The sequence below is a fragment of the Dermacentor variabilis genome, chromosome 3 (assembly GCF_050947875.1).
Source record: "Dermacentor variabilis isolate Ectoservices chromosome 3, ASM5094787v1, whole genome shotgun sequence".
Taxonomy (NCBI): Eukaryota; Metazoa; Arthropoda; class Arachnida; order Ixodida; family Ixodidae; genus Dermacentor; species Dermacentor variabilis.
In genome coordinates, this window is record NC_134570.1 from 191,021,659 (window position 1) to 191,042,591 (window position 20,933).

Consider the following 20,933-nt stretch of genomic DNA (forward strand, 5'->3'; position numbering starts at 1 on the left):
AAAAAATAAATGCATGTCATTTACTGCCCTTAAGGGCTTAAACCGCCACAGGCACACATTCGAAAACGCTCTGAAGGCCTGTCGGTACACGTATTAGGCATATCGGTGCTCGTACTGTGACAGGAAATACCAGGTGCACGCGTGTATATTTAAGAATACATACTGCGCCCCGTGGTAATAGCCCCTCCCCACGCTTGTTAAGCTTCACTGCAATACTCGTGGGTATGCTTCACCAAGTAACATTTCTGTACGGAGGCGAAGCTGACTTTCAGGAACCGGCATTATGCAACGCACCGTGCTTTCCAAGCTTCTAAGCTAATCGCGAAGACCAAAAAGGCAGAGTCCGTGCCATTGCTGACAGCAACGAATTCTTTCAATAAAAAACACGGCACCCAACGGCAAGAAGCTTCATAGCGAACGTCAAAGCAGCTAGGCCTAGCGTTGCCGCAGTAGTGGCTACGGCTTCCAGCGGATCTGCGTGCGAGCGCTGGTTAGAGGCAGCGAGGTAATCAAAATGTCAGTGGTGGTGGATTTGATTAAGGCTGTTTCGGACCTGTGGTCACGGCAAATCGTCCGGAAAATGGGACGGCGAAGAGTTCTTGTGTCCGAAATTTCAGACGTTCTGATACATTGACTCTATGGGGTATGTGGCGGTGCCGCGAAGCCGTCCAAATTATCGGGAAACCGGAAAGTCGGTCGTCGACTGTGCACTGGCCACTCCTCCAGAAGATGACAGGCCGTCAAAGACAATTCATTACGCTTCCTGTCTGTTACTCGAGTTGCAGTACCAGGACTTGCGGCCCTTTCAATAAAATCACAGCTAATTTTCTCTGATAGAGGCACAAATTCTCTGAGTTTTCCCTTACTTTCCCCCCCCCCCCCAGACTACTCAAAATCCCTGAGAATTCCCGATTTTTCCCAGTTTTCCCAGTTGGTACACACCCTGGTTGATTGACTAACTATATGCCATTAGATGAGGAGCGCAATTTAAAAACACACAGAGGGAGGAAAAGTGCCACTACCAACTCAGCTTGGCTCCTTCCTCTGTACGCTTTTATTCTCTTCTAATAGTTATGTATCACCAGCTAGCCCAACAAGTACTCCCAAATCAACCTCCTTGGTAAACTGCACTACAACATACCGTATTTACTCGATCCTAACGTGCACTTCTTTTCCAATAAAATGGGTCCAAAAATTGTGTATGCGTTAGAATCAAGTACGACCCTAAATCTGCGTTACCATACCGCCATCGGCATTTCAAAATGGCCACCTCGTACGCACTTCGAGTCTAGCTGCCGTAGCTTTCTCCATGTGCTGTACGTAGTATGTGTGCTTAGGCAATGCTTCCTTTGGCATAGGTTAGTGCACCATCTGTCTTCCCATTTCCTGCATTTGCTCTATCAGCATGGAAGTGCCGACTGCAATGACATGCCGAGTTCATCACAATGCCGCAATTAAAAGGAAAGCGATCACGTGTGCGGAGACAAACGGAAATCAGGCCACATCACGGGCGTTCGGAGTTCCAAAAACTTGTGTGCGGGACTGGTGCAAACAGGAGAGGCATACTACACCGGCGGCTGCTACGTACGGCGCAGCCGCACGGCCCCTATCTTGCAAGCAATCTGCGACGAAGACAAGAGTCTACGCATCTAGGCGCACCGTGCTGTGTTCTCATCGCTTAGTTCGCATTGAAGCGAGACGCCGCACAAAGGACAATTCCCTCGTGTCTGCTTCCGTACTTCCTCACTCCAGCATTTCCGCGGTCATTGAGTGAGACGTGTTTATGTTTGCTTGTGCGCGCATGACACCATGCTTGTTAATTTAGTTAGTAAGCAAATGTTTAAAAGTTTAAACGGCTGATAAAACTACTATCCTTACTTTTAGTATAGCTGTCTACTAATTTGCTATCGTAATCGATGCTTCGCCTTTCGGGTGAAACTGCAACTTTTTTTAATTATCGCAACTATAGTGCATTGGGAGTAAATTTTTTGTTCTTTCCAAATGAGAGAAAGTTGTATTTCTGTATGAAAGAATTAGGTATTGAGTACTGTAAGGACTTTTCTTTTTTCAGGTCATGGCAAATGGGTGCGCGTTACAATCGAGGGTGGGTTTTCTTTCTTCCTTTTTTTTTGGTCACAGAAAACGGGTGCGTGTTACAATCGAGGGCCCGTTAGAATCAAGTAAATACGGTAGTTGGATTGGTATGGATTGGCCAGACTTCTAACTTCATCTATTTGCACTGGGTTCACATTTAAACAATTTTACTCCGGAATATTACATGTCAAAATGCCAATCTGATTATGAGGCACATGGCAGTGGGGGACTCGGGATTAACTTTGACAAACTGGGGTTCTTTACCGTGCACCCAATGCACAGTACACAAGAGTTTTTGGCATTCCACACATGTCGGAACACATCTGCAGAGGCCAGGAACCCACAATCCTGAGCTCAGCGAAGCAACGTCATAGCCGATGCGCTACTGCAGTGGGTGGCTGCTCACATAAATGAAGTGTGCTTGCTGGTATCTTGTGACAAAGATGAAAGCCCATCTGGCACAGTAATGGCATCTTCCTTCCATAAGTTTCATGTGCCACAATGATACCTCAGAGATTGCACTGCAACTTCCCCAGTCCTGTTCGATACAAGGTAGTGCACAGAGCAATATAAGGTTGCAATAAAAATCAGCTGCACACCCACCTGGCTCAGGTTCCGCTTTCAGGGCAAGGACCTCGTCGCTGTACTCTGGCAGGAACGGCTCTTCTTTGATGGGCGGAGGGGCCACCACTACAGTGGGTGCAATTGGTGTTGGTTCCGACTTCTGCTGCCGGGTAGTGTCCAGGTGGGGGGGCAGCACCGGCCGTATGGGCTCACCAGGAAGCAATGCATGCGGCTGCTCCTCCTTGCCACGTTGCTTGGCTTCTGGAAAGCACAAAGCCCACAAGACACTTTCTTTCCAAGAAATGGTATACTAAGCCATATAGGGAGATGCCAATTGTGCTGGTATACTACATAGGGAAACCACATAGATACTAAGACCACGTATGAATACCACATAGGAAGACACCAACACTACTATGGAGATGCCAAGTACCCTGGAACTTGCTCCGTCCAGTATACAGTGTAAGAACAATATAGAGATGTGCTGACACTCTCCCCCAAACGCCTGCAAAAATGCTGCTCACTCGCAGCCAGATTATGTTTGGCTCGATTGTGGTCAGCCCGGTCAGCACCGTCATAGAGGGAGCTGCAAAATGCAGTCACAGTCTCACCCGGGCGTTGGCTTACATAAGTGGACGCGCTCACGTGCGCAGTGTCAACACCTGATATATTTTCTTACCCCGTGGTCCAGACAAATTGTGCAGCATATTGTAAGTCAGTCTGAGCACTAGAGAGAAATGCCCAAACTGAGGCTTATGGGGCCCCCACAGCTCTTCTTGGGTCTACGTGCAGTTCACAGCCAGCTACTCAATACTCAGGCTCACAGCCAGCTACTCAATACTCAGTATTGTGCCTACTTTTGCCAAACTTTGCAGTTTTCATATATTTATGCATCCACCACTACCGGATGCTAAACCAATGTTTCTTAGCAGGGTGGACCAGCAGTCAGAATGCAGTGAATGGCAGGAAAGTTGCAAAATCTTGTTTTGCCACAGCTCCTAACACACCAGATTCTTTTGAGGCTCTGTTGAATAGTTGTCTGACCAACCCTGCACTAGACTGAATCATAGACACTGGCTTTGCCCAGTTTTAAAGGGCCCCTAAACAGCCTGACATTTTTATAGTGTTAGCATTCTTAGGCAACTCCACAGGGAGGAAAGCGGGGAGGCAGCGCAATGTCTTCTGTCGCAGACCAGGGGTAAGGGGAGGGAGTGGTTCTACTCCAGCAGCTGCTGCATATGGCGCAGCCAATGTTGAAAGTGATCTGGGATGGGGACAGAGGGGCGAGTGCTTATAGCTTCATGTGTGCTGTGTTTTCGCCACTTAATTCGCACAGAAGCAAAGCAGCGCAAAAGTCAATTCACTCGCCGCTGCTGCCGCACTTACTCACTCCACCATTTTAACAGCGAGTTTCCGCAGTCATCGAGTGAAACGTGTTCATGTTTGCTTGTGCACGCGTGTCACAACATACTTGTTAATTTATTTAGTAAGTGAATGTTTACATGTTTATACGGCTGATAAAACTACTATCCTTACTTCGTATAGCTGTCTACTAATTTGATATCGCAATCGATGCTTCGCCTTTCAGGCGAAACTGACTTTTTTTTCCAATCCGCCAGCCCTTTGTGATTGGTCAAAATGGCTCAGATCTCGCCCATATAGGCATAAAAACAGATTCAAATAGTTTTACATTACATCAGCCTTGGGGACAGAGATGCCCACCTGCTCAATACTCTGCAGCACGCCCCTCCCCAATATTTAGTTTGCACACAGTGCCGTCAGCCTACTTTTTGTTGTTTTGCACCACAGCTAGGGATCGCCGTGCCATTCCGCCCACTCCCAACCGTATTCTAGTACACTCTAAATACAGCCGCCCTGGCCATTCAGACAGCAGCACGCGTTTTGGCAACTTACTGGAAGCGCGGAAAAGTCCAGTGTAAAAAGCGCAAAATTTACGATAAACTGTGCAGGAGGCGCTGTCGCATGGTGTGCGGAATGTGAATGGCTGCACACTTTTTGGGAGAATGAATCCACTCGCTGTTCATGGCCACTGCCGGAGCATACATGCCAAAACCATTGTGGCATAACGTGGTGCAATGTCGGTCAACCTTCTGTGTTTGGCGCAGGTTAGGGCAGGAATTTCCATTTGTATCAAAATGGAGCCACTAGGTGCACGAGTCGCACCCCTAAATAGTCTTCAAATACAAATACTATTGGTTGTGTAAAAATGCTATTTTTCTCCCCAACCAGAGGTACAAAAAAGAATAAGCAAGTTTGTTGTACAGGAAAATTGTGTTTTGTGGTCAACAAAATTCTCTAGTACAGTATGTTTCTGTTAATTCAACTACAGTTAATTGAATTTTGATTAATACGATCCCAACCTAAGGTCCTGGCTGGGGCCCATAAACTTCTGTGTGTCTGAACTTCCATTACTTAAATCTCAAGATTGGCCTTCACCAGAAAATTCGAGCTTGGCTGGTCAGCTTCGCCGCAATATGGCCATGTTTTGCGGTAAAGCATACACAAGTGAGTGAAGTGAAGCATATAAAGGAATGGTGCCACTGTCACAGGAAATAATAAGCGTTTCTTAATTATACATGCGAGCACACACTATCTCTGGTCCCAGTATGAGCACCTAGATGCCTATTAAGCATCTGGCAGCCATTCAGAGACATTTCTGACAATGCTCTAACAATTCAAGCCTTTGTTCTGCTCACCATGTGTGTCTCGTATGAGACCTAACGGTCTCATACAACCAGTTTGCATTTTTTAATTATACACACATGCACACGTGGTGCACCAAGAAGTAGAGAAAAACTATCTGTGTTTTGAAAAAGATAGCAAAAAGAAAAGCAATAAGATGGAAAAAGAAACTCCGAAAGTCAAGGGGAGGTTTAGAGCTAACAAAAAGCAGAGGTCTTTCAAAAACTCTAAAGAGCTGCCGGCAAACTTATTAGGTTGTATCGGTGCTCATACTGTGACTGTAGATGGCGTATGTGCGTGTAAATTAAGGAATGTGCTACATCCCAAAACAGTGGCACTTTTCCCCCGCTTGGTATGCTTCACTGCATAACATGGCCATATTTGTCAAGATAACTTTAAAGGCAAATACTGCCAAATGAATTAATGACATGTTTCAGCACTTTTTCTTCCTTTTGTTTAATTCGACCTGCCATATAATTGGACCAGTTTTGTTTGTCTTGTCAGGATCAAATTAACGGAAGTCAACTGGACAATATCACAACTGCAGTTATTTAATGTTGTCATCAAGTAACGACAGCTACTCAACATGTTCGGGGGGGCAGCAACCAACTTCCTGAATGTCACAGTTCATACCGACAAGAGCCGCTTACTATCGGCAGGTATCTCTTTGCAAGTCGGACCAACAGTGAGTACCATGCTTAAACCACACATCACACGGTTCTCCTTTATGGCCCAAAATTTCATCTTTGAACCTGTCCTTGTGGCAGTGAAAATTTATGCCCCAAGCAAGTAAACATTATTGCTGGTTGATGAGCTTATCAAAGTCTTTCCACAGTGCCGACAAGGAAAGAGTCTTTTCAAATGCTTTTGTTGTTTACATACCTTGGCTCCTTGGTGTCGAAATTTTCCTTGCTTCTAAAGCCAGGTTTTTAACCCAGTTAGCCATTGCATTTTTATGCACTTAGCCAGATTAGTAGGAGACACAGAAGTTTTCAACTGGTGGCTTGTGTTGTCCAAACGCAAGAAGATGCAGTACGGCATTGAGTAGCCATAAGCACCAGCAGTGGCCCCACACGGTGCACACAGTGCATTTTCCGGAAAAAGAATTTGCCCTCAAAGGGTCCAACAATCGATGGCTCCAACATCAAATTTTGCCAGGCCCAGAGCGCTTTTGGACAGTTAGCACCATCTAATTCGCACCCTTTTACTTTAGGTATGCTTCACTTCACGAGTATTTCACTGCAATACATTCGTAATCAATGCATGCTGTATGGTTCGCCACATAGCACGGCTGTATTGCGGCGAAGCTGACATAATGAACCGACAACAGCAATTTTCGGCGGTTTGAATGTCGAACAGTAAAAGTGTATTTCGTATAGAATAGAATATCAACTGATTCGAATCAAATATTCGCACATATCTAGTTTTAGCGACAATTTTGGCAACCTTGTGAAGTTTTGCAACCTTTTCATCCTCGTTTAGCAACAAACTTAAAAATATTAGGGCAACACTGCCCGGGAAGTCACAAATTAAAAAAGAAAGCCTGTGCTCCTTTTCTGGCATTTCCAGTGTATCCTTTGCGTGTTGCAATGTCAATAGGGTGTTCCAGGTGACCTCACCAAGAGTAAAAACTGTCAATTTGTCGGTCGTTGAACTAACGCATCAAAATGACGAGCCACACTGTGTTCAGAGAATGGAGGGGGGCTCTAACATTGTGCGCTACTGAACCTTTTACGAAGCTTCCATTTACTCAGCTTCACACAGAGAGTGGTTAGGGGCAGAAAATGCAGCAGCCTTTCTTCTGGTGAGCCAATGCAACCTGTAGCTTTTGCTGCACTGCGTAGAGTTGGTGAGTGTATGTGGCAAGAGGAGAGAAAGAGTGGGGAGGCCAGTGAAGGAGAGTGAGAACCAGTGGTGGCCACGGTTTCATTCATCAAACGTCTGTAACTCTGCTGTTACTGCAACATTTAAGAATACTCATGTGGCTTTATGTACATGGTGCAGGAGTACACACCGGCAACTAAGCAAGTAATTTTCGAGCTCAGGATGGTTTAGAGACCCCTCGAGAGAATGCACACATAAAAAAAATTAATTATGGGGTTGTATGTGCCACAACCATGACCTGATTATGAGGCACGCCGTAGTGGGGGACTCCTGAAATTCGAACCACTTAGGTTTCTTTAAAGTGCACCTAAATCTAAGTACACGTGTGTTTTCGCATTTAGCTCCCATCAAAATGAGGCCGCCGTGGCCAGCATTCGATCCCACAACCTCGTGCTTAGCAGCCCAACACCATAGCCACTAAACAACCACGGTGGGTAATACATGCATAAGGTTACATGTATTTGTAATCCGTTACTTCCAGCACTGATCCATAAAGCAATATGGCAAAAAGAACAGACATGGACAGCATACCATGTTCCTACAGGGGTCAAAGCACATATCTAAGCATTAGCACACCAGGACTGGCATGGCAGCACTGCAGTTTCAGCATGGACAAATGCGTTCTTAATCTTTAGTGTCTCAATGTTTAAAGCTATGGATCTTTCCAACATTTATTGTTTTCTCGAGGCAGGCATCTCAGTGTGCAAGTGCAAGTTGCACCCATTCGTATTGGGTGAGCGAGGTATTCAAGGACATAATGATGATTTCAGGAATTGCATTGATATTTCAGACAAGATTCTGTATACAGTTAAACCCATTTATAACAATATTCAAGTGTCACGACAATGCCTTTGTTATAACCGATAACTGTTATAACCGGGTTGCATGAAAAAATCAAAATAGGGGGTGGCAGAACTGATGTGAGAAAACTGTAATAGTGGGGAGGCCAGTGCCCCTCCCACCACCTTCCTCCATCCGGCTTCAAATTGTGTTCACTCGTTTAACTACTTCCTGGGCGCTCCAATCGTGTGTAACAAGCCGCAGCTGTCGGCATTAAAGAATGGCAATGCTGTAACAAGTGCAAATGTGGCACAGGTGGCAAGCGATATGTGAGCAGTGCCGAGGCATTGCTTTGGTGGCCCCAAAAGGAGCCTTTTAAAAATTTCGAGAAGGCTGCTGCGGCAGCCGGTCAGCTTGAGAAATCCAGAATAAATGCCGAGGCGAGATCGCCACAAGCATCTCGCCATGTACTTCTCACTGGCTTGCACGAGAAAACCTTATGTCCATCAGCCTTGCATGCTTTACGCGAAGCATGCCGGCATCCTTCTCCAAGGCATCCAGGTGCTCCACATAGTGCAGCGGAAGGTTCCTTGCAAAAACAAAGCTCTGGAGGGACTGAATCTTCTGCCGGGCCTCCTGTGAGGACAATGCTGAGGCAGCCTGCCCTACCGCATCATCGCTGCTGTCGTCGCCATCGCTATCTGATGCAAGCACGTTCGCAACAATCGCTTGATCAGTTAGAAGCACTTAGTTTACAAATATATAGCCGTGCGCCTTCTTTTCACCAGCAATGTCGTGCATTGCTGATGATCAGCGGGCGCATCGGCCATCTTCCGCTATTGCAGTGAGTCAAGCCAACTGTTAGTCAAATGAGGTTGAGAAACCACGTGGCCAGGAACGATTTTGACGCAACAAAGACGAACGCGAGCAATTAAGCTGTTTACAGAACTGTGCTGAATGAGGAGCCAGCAAGCAACACGCAAGCAATCTGCGAGCACCGCAGTTGGCACAGTCCGTTCGTATTTCAGAGGGTGGGGTGGCGTAGAGCTATTGGCGCAAACCATTCGTGTTCGGAGGGGTGGAAGGGCAACGGAAGAGAGCTGCACGGAGATGGCTGGAAAATGAGCACGCGGCGGCTGTTGGAGCAGCGGCCCATCGCGCAGCGACTCGAATTTCTCGTTTTCTCTTTTTCTTTTCAAGGATTTTGCATTTCACTACGTTTTGGCTCGAACACCCAGCAGCCAGACTTCATCGTTATAACCGATAATGCGGCATCGGCGCATTGTAGTAAGCAGGTTATTTCACCATGGAAAACATACAAAAGTTGACGGTGCAGCAGCTTCTCATTGTTATAACCAAAATATTGTTAAAACCGGTATCATTATAAGTGGGTTCGACTGTACTAGTTTCCATTATTTTCCACAATTTCAGGCTCTAGAAAGCTTTTATCATTGTGTGGCTGTTAGTCTTTTTCTCAGTGGTGCCTGCCATACATAGCGGCATACTGGTATAGGTAATTGGAACTGGGTTGGTCGGTTGGTTGGTTAAATGTGGTTTAGTGGTGCAAAAGCGGCTAAGGCTATGCTGCGCCAAACACGAGGTGTTTTATAATACTATTTAAGAGGAGAAAGGCCGTGTTAATCTATATTTTGTTTAAAAAGCCAGTGTCATTTAGGAATTTACGCAGGTCAGGTAATTGGATTATCGAATCATCTCCTAAAATTAAAGCAGGATGTAAAGGTATGCGCATTTGATATAGGTTGTGCAAAAAGTTTCATCTTTGTACTTCAATGTGTGTGCATGTGAGTAATATATGCATGACTGTTAGTTGTTCTTGGCATTTTTCACATGTTGGCACGTCTTCTTTTGTAAGTACTAGATAATTGTGTGTGAGGTGTGTGTGCCCAATGCATAGTCGGCATAGAACTACTTCAAAGAAGCGCTCCTGATGGTTGCACGACTTCCACTCACCAAGTACGGGTTTAGTGAGATATAACTTGTTTTCTCTACAATGGTCTCATTCATGTTGCCACTTTGACGTTAAGGCCTTCCTAATGGCATGGATACTATCTTTATATGGAAGTGTTGTGTTTATTATGTCTTTGTATGCTGCCATCGATGCACATCTATCGGCTGCTTCGTTACCCGGTATCCCAACATGACTTGGTATCCAGCAGAAGTGGATTGATCTCCCATATTTGTTAAGCACGACCATGTTTAGTATGGCCCTAAACAAGGGTTCACACTCAGATTTCAGATTTAGAGCCTTCAGTGTACTTAAGGAATCAATGTATATGACTGTGTTTTTGTGCTTGCCAGTGATAATCTTTTTAACTACAACCCATACAGCATAAACTTCAGCAGTGAAAACAGAAGCATGTTTTGGTAGACGAATACTTCTTTCCCAATTTTTTGTTACGGCCTCTACACCCACGTGTTCTTTTGTTTTGGAGCCATCCATGTAGAATTCCATGTGATTTTGATACTTGTCCTGAAGAGCACGGAATTCTTGTATGATGTGTTCGTGTGGAGTGTTTCTTTTCTTTAAATTTGTTAATGTCCAGTCGCACAACTGTGTGAAATTGTACCATAGGGCCAACCGTTGTGGTTTCGTGGCAACCTGGAGGACTTTGTGGGGAATGTCATAATCCCAACAGTATTGCTCATACCACAGGACAAGTGGCCAAATCATGTTCGGTTTATTTGTGTGTGTAGTGTAGTTTATTTGTGTGGGTAGGATAGCCACACAAGGTTAACTCTTGCCGCCGTGGAGAAAGGAAGTAAATGGAACAGAGAAGACAGGAAAGATAAAAAAGTGAGAGTTAAAGACGAAGGTTTGAGGAAAGAGAGAGAGACAGGAAGAGGCGACTACCGATTTCCCCCGGGTGGGCCAGTCCGGGGGTGCTGTCTACGTGAAGCAGAGGCCAAAGAGGTGTGTTGCCTCCGCCGGGGCGCCTTAAAGGTCCGAACACCCGGCATCGGCTCAACCCCCAGGATACCCCTTTCCCCGGACACGGCTAAGCTGCGCATGGCTACACGCGGGAGGATCCAACCCTCATGTGCTCGGGTACGTGGTGTCACCACACACCAAATGCCTGCTGACGCAGATGCCCCTTCGGGGCTTGGAACTAGTATGCCCTACTTAGAGTGATTTGGCTGTTGAACTTTGCAACCAGACATTCTTCGGTAGCACAGGCACTGTGGGCACAAGGAAATCCATAACCTAGGAAAAGCGCCTAATAAAACTGTGCTCAGGAAGCTTGATTTTTTATTCTGCCACCTGAAGCTGATATTCAGTGGGCGTAATTGGTTTTTCAAGGTTTTCACTCATCATGACCCCCACCTGCGGGGGTATTCAACTATCCAAATGAAATTTGACTTGCTTAGTTGTCTTTGTCACAAATCACAATTGGCCACGAAACTCTTGTCTCACTCAGAAAACAACTGATTTAGCGCCCTTTGAGAAAGTGGTGATTTCCAAGTCCCTGTGGTCGGCGTGCAAGGCAGCAGAGTTCATCATTAGTGCCAGACTGAGAGTTACTACCCTGTAATAAATGTGCTAGGAAGGTGACAGAGGATTTAGTGTGAATGAAGTTAAGTGTCCACAGACAGAATGAGAATGTTATGGCAATTCAAAGTTGTGTCCTGAAATACCTCGCGCACCCAGTATACACGTATTGTGTAGCGCGATTATAAGCGTGGAGACAGGAACACAGAAAATAAGCCTCTGTAAGAGAACAGAGCACCATCGTTGCTCATCCTTCTGCTTTCACCCTTTCTAAATGTGCACTGGTCTGCTGAAAGTGATATGGACAAAGTGGCCTAGTCAGCTAATGCCGCCTGCTCCCTGTACACATTTGGACACTACAACTAGCGTCATCTCACCTGTGGCAATAGCCTGGAGGTGGTCCAGCACTCCCTGCAACCTGCAAGGTTTGCAAAAAAGCCACCCTCTGAACACTTTTCATGTCAAAGCATGCTCCTGCAAATAACTCTTTTTCTGATAATTTTCATGGTCCAGGCGGATACCATACTTTGTCACGTTCAAGCACATGTAGTATTTAAGTACACTGGAATCCCCGCTTAACGAATACCAAGTCAACAGAACTTAAGCCACAACAAAGTTTTTGTTAATCCCCGTCAGTGTGCCACAGAACTCAATGCATCAAAATTGCCGCCACAAGAAAGTGTGCGACGGGTGTATTATCGGTTTAACCCCTTGAGGGTCACAGACTTAAATGTACGGCACCGCAAACAAGTCCCAAATGGTTGATGCCGTAGATTTACAGCGCCATTTGTATGCCTGAAAAACATGCCGATTTTTACACTTTTTATAATCCAGCAAGTGCAAGTGCTACCACGCTGTGTGGAACAATGAATTTTCACTCTTTAGTCTTTTGGTTTTCATTCCATGGCTTTATTGCGCTGGCATTTCACAATGATCGCTCGTACATAACGCGCGTGCGCTGCGGCTAGTTTTGGTTTTATCTTACGGGCTGTTCCTCTGACTCATTTGGTTTTTCTGACGGCCACACAACCGTACAGCTTTCTTTGCATGCGCTGACATCCACAGTTCAATTACGCTGTGGTCGTGCGCACTGGTTGTTCTGCTACAAGTGAGCCGAGAGGCAACTCCTCGGATATGGAACACTGCCCAACTGCCGAATCGGAATACAGTCAAACCTGGATATAACAAATCTCGATTTAACAAAATTCTCGATGTAATTAACTATTTTTATTTCCCGATCTTAGCTGCACTAAAAACCGTGTATCTTTTTTCGTGATTTAATGAAGTAATTTCATGACAGGGTTTAGATTTCATGACAGGGCTTCGAGAGCATGCGTGGCATGCTCCCGAAGCCCTTGTACTCTGGTGCCAAGAAATTCAGTATATCCATTGCACATTCCATCAGATTCGCCATAAGTGAGTAATGTCCATGTAATTCTTACAATTATTTCAGCAGTCATTAAACATAACCAATAAATCATTACACCCATGTTCACTACATTGAGGTTCACCCGTACTACATTGCGGTCAAAGGCAAAAGCAAAGCGCTATGGCCGCTGGTTGCAGAAATGTGCAACTCCACTGGCTTGGTGGTAAATAGGCTCGGAGCTGCAACGCCCACTGTGCAAGCATGTTATATTTCGCGAAGTAAAAAAGAGTAGAAGACCCAATGTTACCTAAAATTACATGACAAATACCTTTCCATAAAATGTGGTGCATTATCTTTTTTTATCATGAATGCTAGCATTGAGCTCTGGCCTTTGTAGCATTGCCAGCTATGCATGCAACCGAGCGTGGACAAGTTTTAGCAGGCGACAGCAAAGAGCAGAAGAGTGTCCCCTTTTGCCAATGGCAGGGATTGTGAGGCTCTTTGGCCACGAAGCCTGTTGGTGCACTCTGTTCAAGCACTGACAATGCCACGATGAGAAAGAAACTATTAGATGTATTTCAACTTGAGAATTCAAGCTTACTCAAGCTTCCAAACCGATTGCCAACATACACTGCTCAAACAATACAATTACTGGGGCCATACAATCAGAACAGACTACTTAGACAAACATACCACGATGTAAAGTTGACAGTGCTATCACCAAGAAATAGCGACAGGTCCTGCGTCATCTGCTCCTTCGTCTTCTTGTTGGCGATCATGACCATGATGTAGTCGGGCAGCTCATCATCTGAAAACATGTCAGGACTGCTATATTGCACGTCACAGCTTGCAAGAGCATGTGTAGCAGACTGGATGGCATTTCAAAATAGGCACGAGATGATTAGCAATGCTATACAGTATGTAATCATACGATAACTGTAATGCAACGATTACACATATTCAGAAATGCTAGGATATTTTGGGCTGGTGGATAGAAGTGTATCAAGAATATCATTTACACAATGTTTGTGCAAGTTTCACCTCAGATGAAAGAGAGATTTGCAGAATACTTCAAACACAAAGAAAAGTTAACAGCAATTGTAAAAAGGTGAGGCAAGACAGTCTAGAAATTGCCAAAGAAACTAGCAAGGGATATTGTATGGCTCATGCTACAAACTACGCTGATGTTAGAAATTTATAGAGCAAAAACACAAAAAGAAATCAAAAGGTAAAACTGCAAGAACTCTATCATGCCATGAGAAGCTGACTCATCTTGGCTGCCAATTGATCGGTTCATATAAGCTCAAATAAATTATAGTTTACAGCATTAACGAGCACAGTGTAAGGTCGAGACCTAAAATCTAAAAGACAACAGCGCCACCTTTAGATTTCTTCTAGCACAGCTGTGTAACAGAGAACTTTTATTATTGGTGAAGCAGCTAGTGTGAGTGCCAGTTACTATCGGCGTCTGCTTTCGGCTTCACTTGCTACAATTCATCATGACGGCATTATGCCTCTTGTGTGGTTCTTATCACTTTTGGGCTGAATTCACACGAATGTTCTTCGTTTCATGTGAAAAGCGCATAAGAAACAGATATCATGAGCCCATCACTACCATGAGCAAGAACCCAGCTTAACTCAATTCAAAATGGCAAAACTTTACTACTGTATTTACTCATAATGCTCACACTTTGTTTTTTTGCAGAAAATTGACGCAAAGTGGGGGAGTGCAATAATTAAGTGGTAAAGATTTTCCACCAGAATGTTCTAGGTGCTAAAAAAAATAAAGTGGCTGAAGATCAGGGTTTTCGTGCCAGCCACTGTAAACTCAAACAAAAGATTACTCCGAAGCAGCACTTATCCTTATAATAAGAGCACATGTTTTACAAAAGCAGATGCTAGAAAGGCCGTTTATATGCAGACACTAGCTGAACCCAGAGCCACTAAACAAATACATAAGGTGACTATGTCTCAACCTATTCAGTCAACATCAGCAATGACACCAGAACAAGCAGCCGATCTGCCAAAAAAAAGAAAACATTTAATTTATGAGGGCCAATGAGGGGATGCAAGCATTATGCAAATAAATACAGTACCACTTCTGTAAAAAAAAATATTTTTGCATGATTATGACCACTAAATAGTGGTCTGTCTAAAAATAAAGGTGCATCCTCCAAGAGGTTTAAGGCCCTTATGAGTGTAAAAGTGTCATATTGTAGATTTCTTTTTTTTTTTTCTGACTTCAAGCATTGCAGCACGTTTCACTGAAAACTGTCCTAGCTTGGTCTCCTATATTGCCGACTGAAGCTGTACTTGATAAGCTAAGCAGCTCCGGCTGGCTTACCGACATAGGCGCCAAGCTCCATCAGCTTTGTCTTGATGGCAGCCTGGGAGAAGATAAAAAAAAGAGCAGTGAGAAGCAAGACAACTGTGAACAGTTGTGAACAAGAAATTTACCTGTGGCTCCAAAATGTCGCTCATACCATAATGAACGAGAAGAAAGGAGGATAACCGAGGGGCCCGATTTTTATTATTATCATAAGAAGCCAACAAAGACACCAAGGACCATTAATTCTATTAATTAATCATTTCTTTAATCCAATTAGCAAGCGCAAGTAATTTCCTCTACGTTGTCCTTGGTGTCTTTGTTTGTTGGCTTCTTATGATCATCCCATAATGTCACATGAGCTGAATCATGTCCACTATCACTACTCACACACTCGCTAAGCCCAAGGCGAAAGTCATAAGAGAAAAGGCACATCAATTACATGCAAGAGACTTTCCTCAAGATTTCCCATTCTTGTTTTTCAACCCTTTCTTTCTTTATTTATTTATTTACTTTTTGACAATCTTTGCTTTCTAGCCAGTCTACAAGAGCCAAGTACAGCTGACGCAATATTAAGTGAAAAACTCACAGGTACAACACAGCAATTTAAACAACTTTCACATAAAGCAGACACCCATGAAAGAACATATTGTTGGGCTGGTTGGTGTATGACAGTAAGATTCTTGTGCAAAACAAAAAAGAAATACATAGAGAAGGCAGCACCTGCCCTGTTGTGTGCATTCCATTTGTGGTCATTTGTTTTGCACAGACATATAGTACTTATTTACTACTTAGATACTGATGATCACAACACTCTGGCATCAAATCAACAAGCTCCTACTGCAAATGTGAGCCATCACAGGTAAAATTAATAAATGAACTAATAGTGTTGTTTGCAGGGTTGCACAGAACATTCTACTCAAAATTAAAAGTCAATTCTAAGATGCCCAAGGCCAAAATTCAAGGGGAAAACAAGCCTTATTCACACGAATACACTGGCAAAAAAGTTAAATCTCTTTCTTACATGCAATTTCTTGCAACTAAGCAGCTGGTGAACTGAACAGAAGCTTCAAGCTCTTCAGGTGGCTTTTTGAAGTTGACTTTCCCAATGTAATGATGTCAACTACCTTCTAGCACAATCATTAGTAGAGTCCACTTCAGTCAAAGATACTCTTCGTGGTAAAGCCCAATAGCTGAAACTCCGTTTCTACACGGCATTCCTACAATTTAAGGCTCGAAAATGCAGCCACAATGGCTGCTGTGTGAACCAAATAGCAAAACTACAAATAAAAGTGGCATGGCTTGGTCACTTGATCTGAATTCATCTAGCTCCACGATGACAATGGTAATTATAAGGGCCTGCCATTGGTGGCTGTGGGCACACCAAATTGCATCGCTTAGCACGACAGTCACGGAAGAAAATAGCTAGGATAGTTACCCGACAGACAGTGTCCATGTATATGAATGTCCAAAGTTGCTTACAACCCCAGTATTCAAGGAATTCATGCAGTAAATTTATTTTCAAGGAGCTTTAGAGGCCCTTGAATCTCCTTTTCCAAATCCAAGGGTTTTCAAGGATTTCAAGGAAGCTTATGAACTTTGTGTTTGACCAAACCTAGGAAGACTGTATCTCTAGAGTATTTTAAAGAGACCCTTGGTGATTTCTTTTTTTACTATGTCAGAAAAGTGGTTGCTTTAGGTATAGTGTATTATTCTGCAACTCCTGCCAGGAATCAGACACTTCAATTTGCATAACAGAGAAACAATTTTAAATAAGAAAGAAAGAAAAATGTGGCAAACAGACTCTGCAGCCCAAAGTCAAGTGCCAAGCCACTTGTCCCACTTCACTCTACGTGCCGCTTCTCTCTTTCTCTACTACACTAGGCATAAGCACAGTTGCATGCAGATATTTGACCAGCTTCAGCCTTCTCAGCATCCATCAAGCAGGATGACGGTCCTGGCTTTAATCTGGCAGACTTTGGCTTGAATGAAAGCATGCCAAGTCTCGTCAACTTGTTGTCCCTGACTACACACTTGACTTACCAGGACCTGTTGCTGGTCAAGGTAATGCAGTTGACTAGTACACATTATTTCTGTGTGTGTCGTACAGTTTGTAACGTGCTCATTTGGGAAGAACCGGAAAACTGGCAAATGGTGTGCTGATGTGGGGGGGGGGGGGGGGGCGTTGATTTGCCTGCTGGCACAGTGAGGGAGAAACCAGTTGTGTCATTGGAAAATCGGCCAGGTGGTCACCCTAATCTCGGGCAGTCTGAGATGGCATACTAAAGATGGGGATCAGGTGTCTACTCTAGGAGACCCACCCTGATAGCCCAGTGGCTATGGCATTGCACTTCTGAACTTAAGGTTGCATGTTCGACCCTGGCCAAGGCCACCCCATTTTGATGGGGACAAAATGCAAAACTGTGCATGCACTTGAATTTCAGTGCATGTTAAGGAAATCCACCTGGTCGAAATTAATCTGGAGCCCTCCACTGCGGTGTGCCTCATTATCAGATCATAGTTTTGGCATGTAAAACGCAATAATTTATTTGAATTTCTTGCACTGCTCAGGTACGCGAGAGGTCAAGGGCATGTGTGACGCATTCTAAAGCATGGCAGCATAAATGATGGTGCACAACATGCATTGACAGCACTCCATTCGTCCCTATGCTCTCTGTTTCATATACAGCAGGAAATGCTGCAGAAGAGTCACAGAAATCCTACCGTGCGTGTTTTGCAGTGCAGTTCCTTTTCTTTTTTTCTTGGTCTGCAATGTTTGCTATGAATTGACTGCTTAATATATTACAACTTGTTGACATAGGGTTACATCATCACATATGATCCTAACACCTTTGTGATTCCAGTACCTGACATACCATGTTTTGGCTATGAGCGCAAGTGGTGTGCTGTAGCCACTGGTCACAGAACTGTGTTACTCTGTAGGTTCCATTGTTAATAGGTACTGATATGTGACGAGTTTCATGCGATAAACACAACATATATTGTTAAATAAAAGTGCGAGGTGTAGTTTAGCATTAAATAACACGGTGAATACCTATACCCTTCTATCATGCGTGACACACTATTTCTTGGTGCCAAATGCAAACTGTGAGATATGTGTATCTCAACTTTGTAGCGTCGTCTGCTATGTATTAAACAACGCGTAATTTGTTAGCAAATGAGCCACTTCCAACAATCATTACTGTTGTGTGGCAGCTAGACGTTGGTCACAGACACAAAAAAAAAAGCTTCAGAATGTTGACAGTTTAGGATGATGCGAGAACTCTCGCAGGATATGACATTAGTAAGAAGCGTCCTTTCCTAACACGCTGACAGCCACTGCAATAAAAACAGTTGTGACTGACCTTAATTTTGCATGCATTCCTCCTCTACAATTTTTCATGCCACAAACAAATGATAAACGGCTGTAAAAATGGGGTATTTTGTACCCTGCTAAAACAGCGACTCGCACTGTCATACGGTTAGCTCGAACAGGCAAGCACATCGTGATTGGAAATCCATACTCGACGCAATCGCTCACTTTCAATGGCCACCTTCGAGATTGTCAAAGCCCAAGGTTTGCATAAGTACAGACTCAGAACGAGCAAAGATGGACTGACGTCCATATTGCTGGTTGATCCGTGCTACGCAGCTGCTAACGTCGGCATTACAGGATGTATATCACCTCGAGCGAACAAGACGGACTCCACGAAACTTGCGGCATCAGCAGGCGCAGGCGGGCACCAAACGTCTCTTAAGGCCACTTTTAGTAGCGATTGAAGGATCACAAATAACAAATTCAGAAAATCCAAGCACATGTGAGATTCGCACAAATCCCAAACAGCAGTTTTGTTCGAAGTTACCGATGACCCAGTGAAGCCGCCGTTGGACGTTCTATATGCGTGGTAAGCTCAGCGGTAGGCACTAATTCTGGGAGAGTTGCAAGGGCCGCCGTCTTTTCAACGTCAGCTCCGCGCAAGTGAACGTGGCAACTGTTTCTTATATGTTCAGCACTAGCATGCGAATGAGTTGTCGGTGCTACATGTTTCGCCAAGCGAGCAACTAGGACAGCCGCGATTAGAAGCTGGCGTCCAAACGCGCAAGAACCCCCACCGGTCGAAGTAAAGCAGACATGAGGCTTACCCGGATTTTCTGCGTGACTTCGTTCCCGTCCATGGCAGTCATTTAATTAGCTCTCGTGGTGGGTTTTTAACGACGAACAATGTAGCATCACAGTTTTACAGTGATTTTCAGCCGACCGTCGAATGAACAAATTCTCACGCAGCGCAAACAAGCAGAGTTGCCAGCTGAATTAAGCGCGTATCGCTGGTGGTGTCCAAGAACAGCGAGTACTTAATAAGTGGTGCCCAAAACCTGACGTCCATGACGTCTTCCGGCTTTCAAAATCGCGTCCGGCGCACTCAACCAGCAAAAGCATAGTATCATCATCGGCAGCAGCCAGTTTTATTCACCACCTACTGTAGGTCGTGGTTTTATCAATGGTTTTATGTCCACTGCAGGACGAAGGCCTCCCCCTGCGATCTCCAATTACTCCTGTCCTGCGCCAGCCGATGCCAACTAGCACCCGCAAATTTCCTAATTCCATCGCTCCACCTAGCCTTGTGCCGTCCTCGACTGCGTTTCCCTTGTCTCGGTACCCATTCTGTAACCCTAATGGTCCAACGGTCATCTAACGGGTGCGTTACATGACCTGCCCAGCTCCATTTTTTTCTCTTGACGTCAATTAGAATATCGTCTATACCCGTTTGCTATCTCATCCAAACCGCCCTCTTTCTGTCTCTTAACGTTATGCCTAGCAATCTTCGTTCCATCGCTCTTTGCGCGGCCCTTAACTTGTTCTCAAGTTTCTTTGTCAGTCTCCAAGTCTCTGCCCCATATATCAGCCCTGGTAAAACGCACTGATTGTACACCTTCCTTTTCAATGATAATGGTAAGCTTGCAGTTATGAGCTGAGAATGCATGTTGTATGCGATCCAACCCATTTTTATTCTTCTATGAATTTCCTTCTCATGATCAGGGTTCCCTGTGATTAATTGGCCTAGGTAAACGTACTTCACAGATTCTAGACGCTGACTGGCGATCTTGAACTCTTGTTCCGTTGCCCGGCTATGGGGATCCTGCATTACTCAGGGGGCGCTGCGAAAATGGTGCTAAAAAGCGCCCTCTGTCCTGAACTGGGTAATACCAAGCTAGGTCGTCAGCTTCGGAAAGCACGTTTACGATATGGACCCGCCACTTTCGGTTTTGTTGTTCCAGCGGATATCGGGCGCCGAAGATTTTTTCAGGGGTGGCACGCTGCGTAAAGGCAAGAAATTATGCAACGCCGAATACGTGTACGCCGTTCAAGAAATAAGCGTCGAAGTTTTAGGGCGGTGTCAATCGCAAGTGAAGCGAGTCGCGTAGGAAGTTGAACTTCAGGTAACGTTTGCACGCTGCTAGATTCAGGCGCAAAAACGCGAGGAAATGCTTGCTATAAATGAATTCACAGCAGTGATAAGCAGACATCATGTGTACGGAACTGCCCGAGCGCACGACGGTACGCGCCGCGACGGCAGCGGTCTTTCGGCATGCCGCGAAACGGCGGGCCTCCTGCAATCGTTGTTGATCCTGCATGCCACTAGACAAGTAGTTATTATGCCTACACTGTAGTAGCGGCCATTTGTCCATTTAGCAACTGATAAATA

General features: G+C 44.7%; 1 protein-coding gene across 3 annotated transcripts in view; it reads right to left on the reverse strand.

Annotated features, from left to right (window-relative positions):
• The window catches only part of Nab2 (Nuclear polyadenosine RNA-binding 2), a 157,141-nt gene extending 137,551 nt beyond the window's left edge, over positions 1-19,590 (reverse strand). The window contains exons 1-5 of one of the 3 annotated variants that reach the window (XM_075686761.1): positions 19,372-19,590; positions 15,247-15,289; positions 13,596-13,710; positions 11,911-11,951; positions 2,698-2,919 (exon numbers count right to left, since the gene is read on the reverse strand). In XM_075686761.1, coding sequence (XP_075542876.1) covers positions 2,698-2,919; positions 11,911-11,951; positions 13,596-13,710; positions 15,247-15,289; positions 19,372-19,413 — 463 coding nt within the window. In that variant the 5' untranslated portion in view covers positions 19,414-19,590. Of the gene's footprint in view, positions 1-2,697; positions 2,920-11,910; positions 11,952-13,595; positions 13,711-15,246; positions 15,290-18,913; positions 18,968-19,371 lie in introns of those variants that run through there. The other 2 variants (XM_075686758.1, XM_075686759.1) reach the window with 2 other exon arrangements.
• Positions 19,591-20,933: the final 1,343 nt, after the last annotated feature.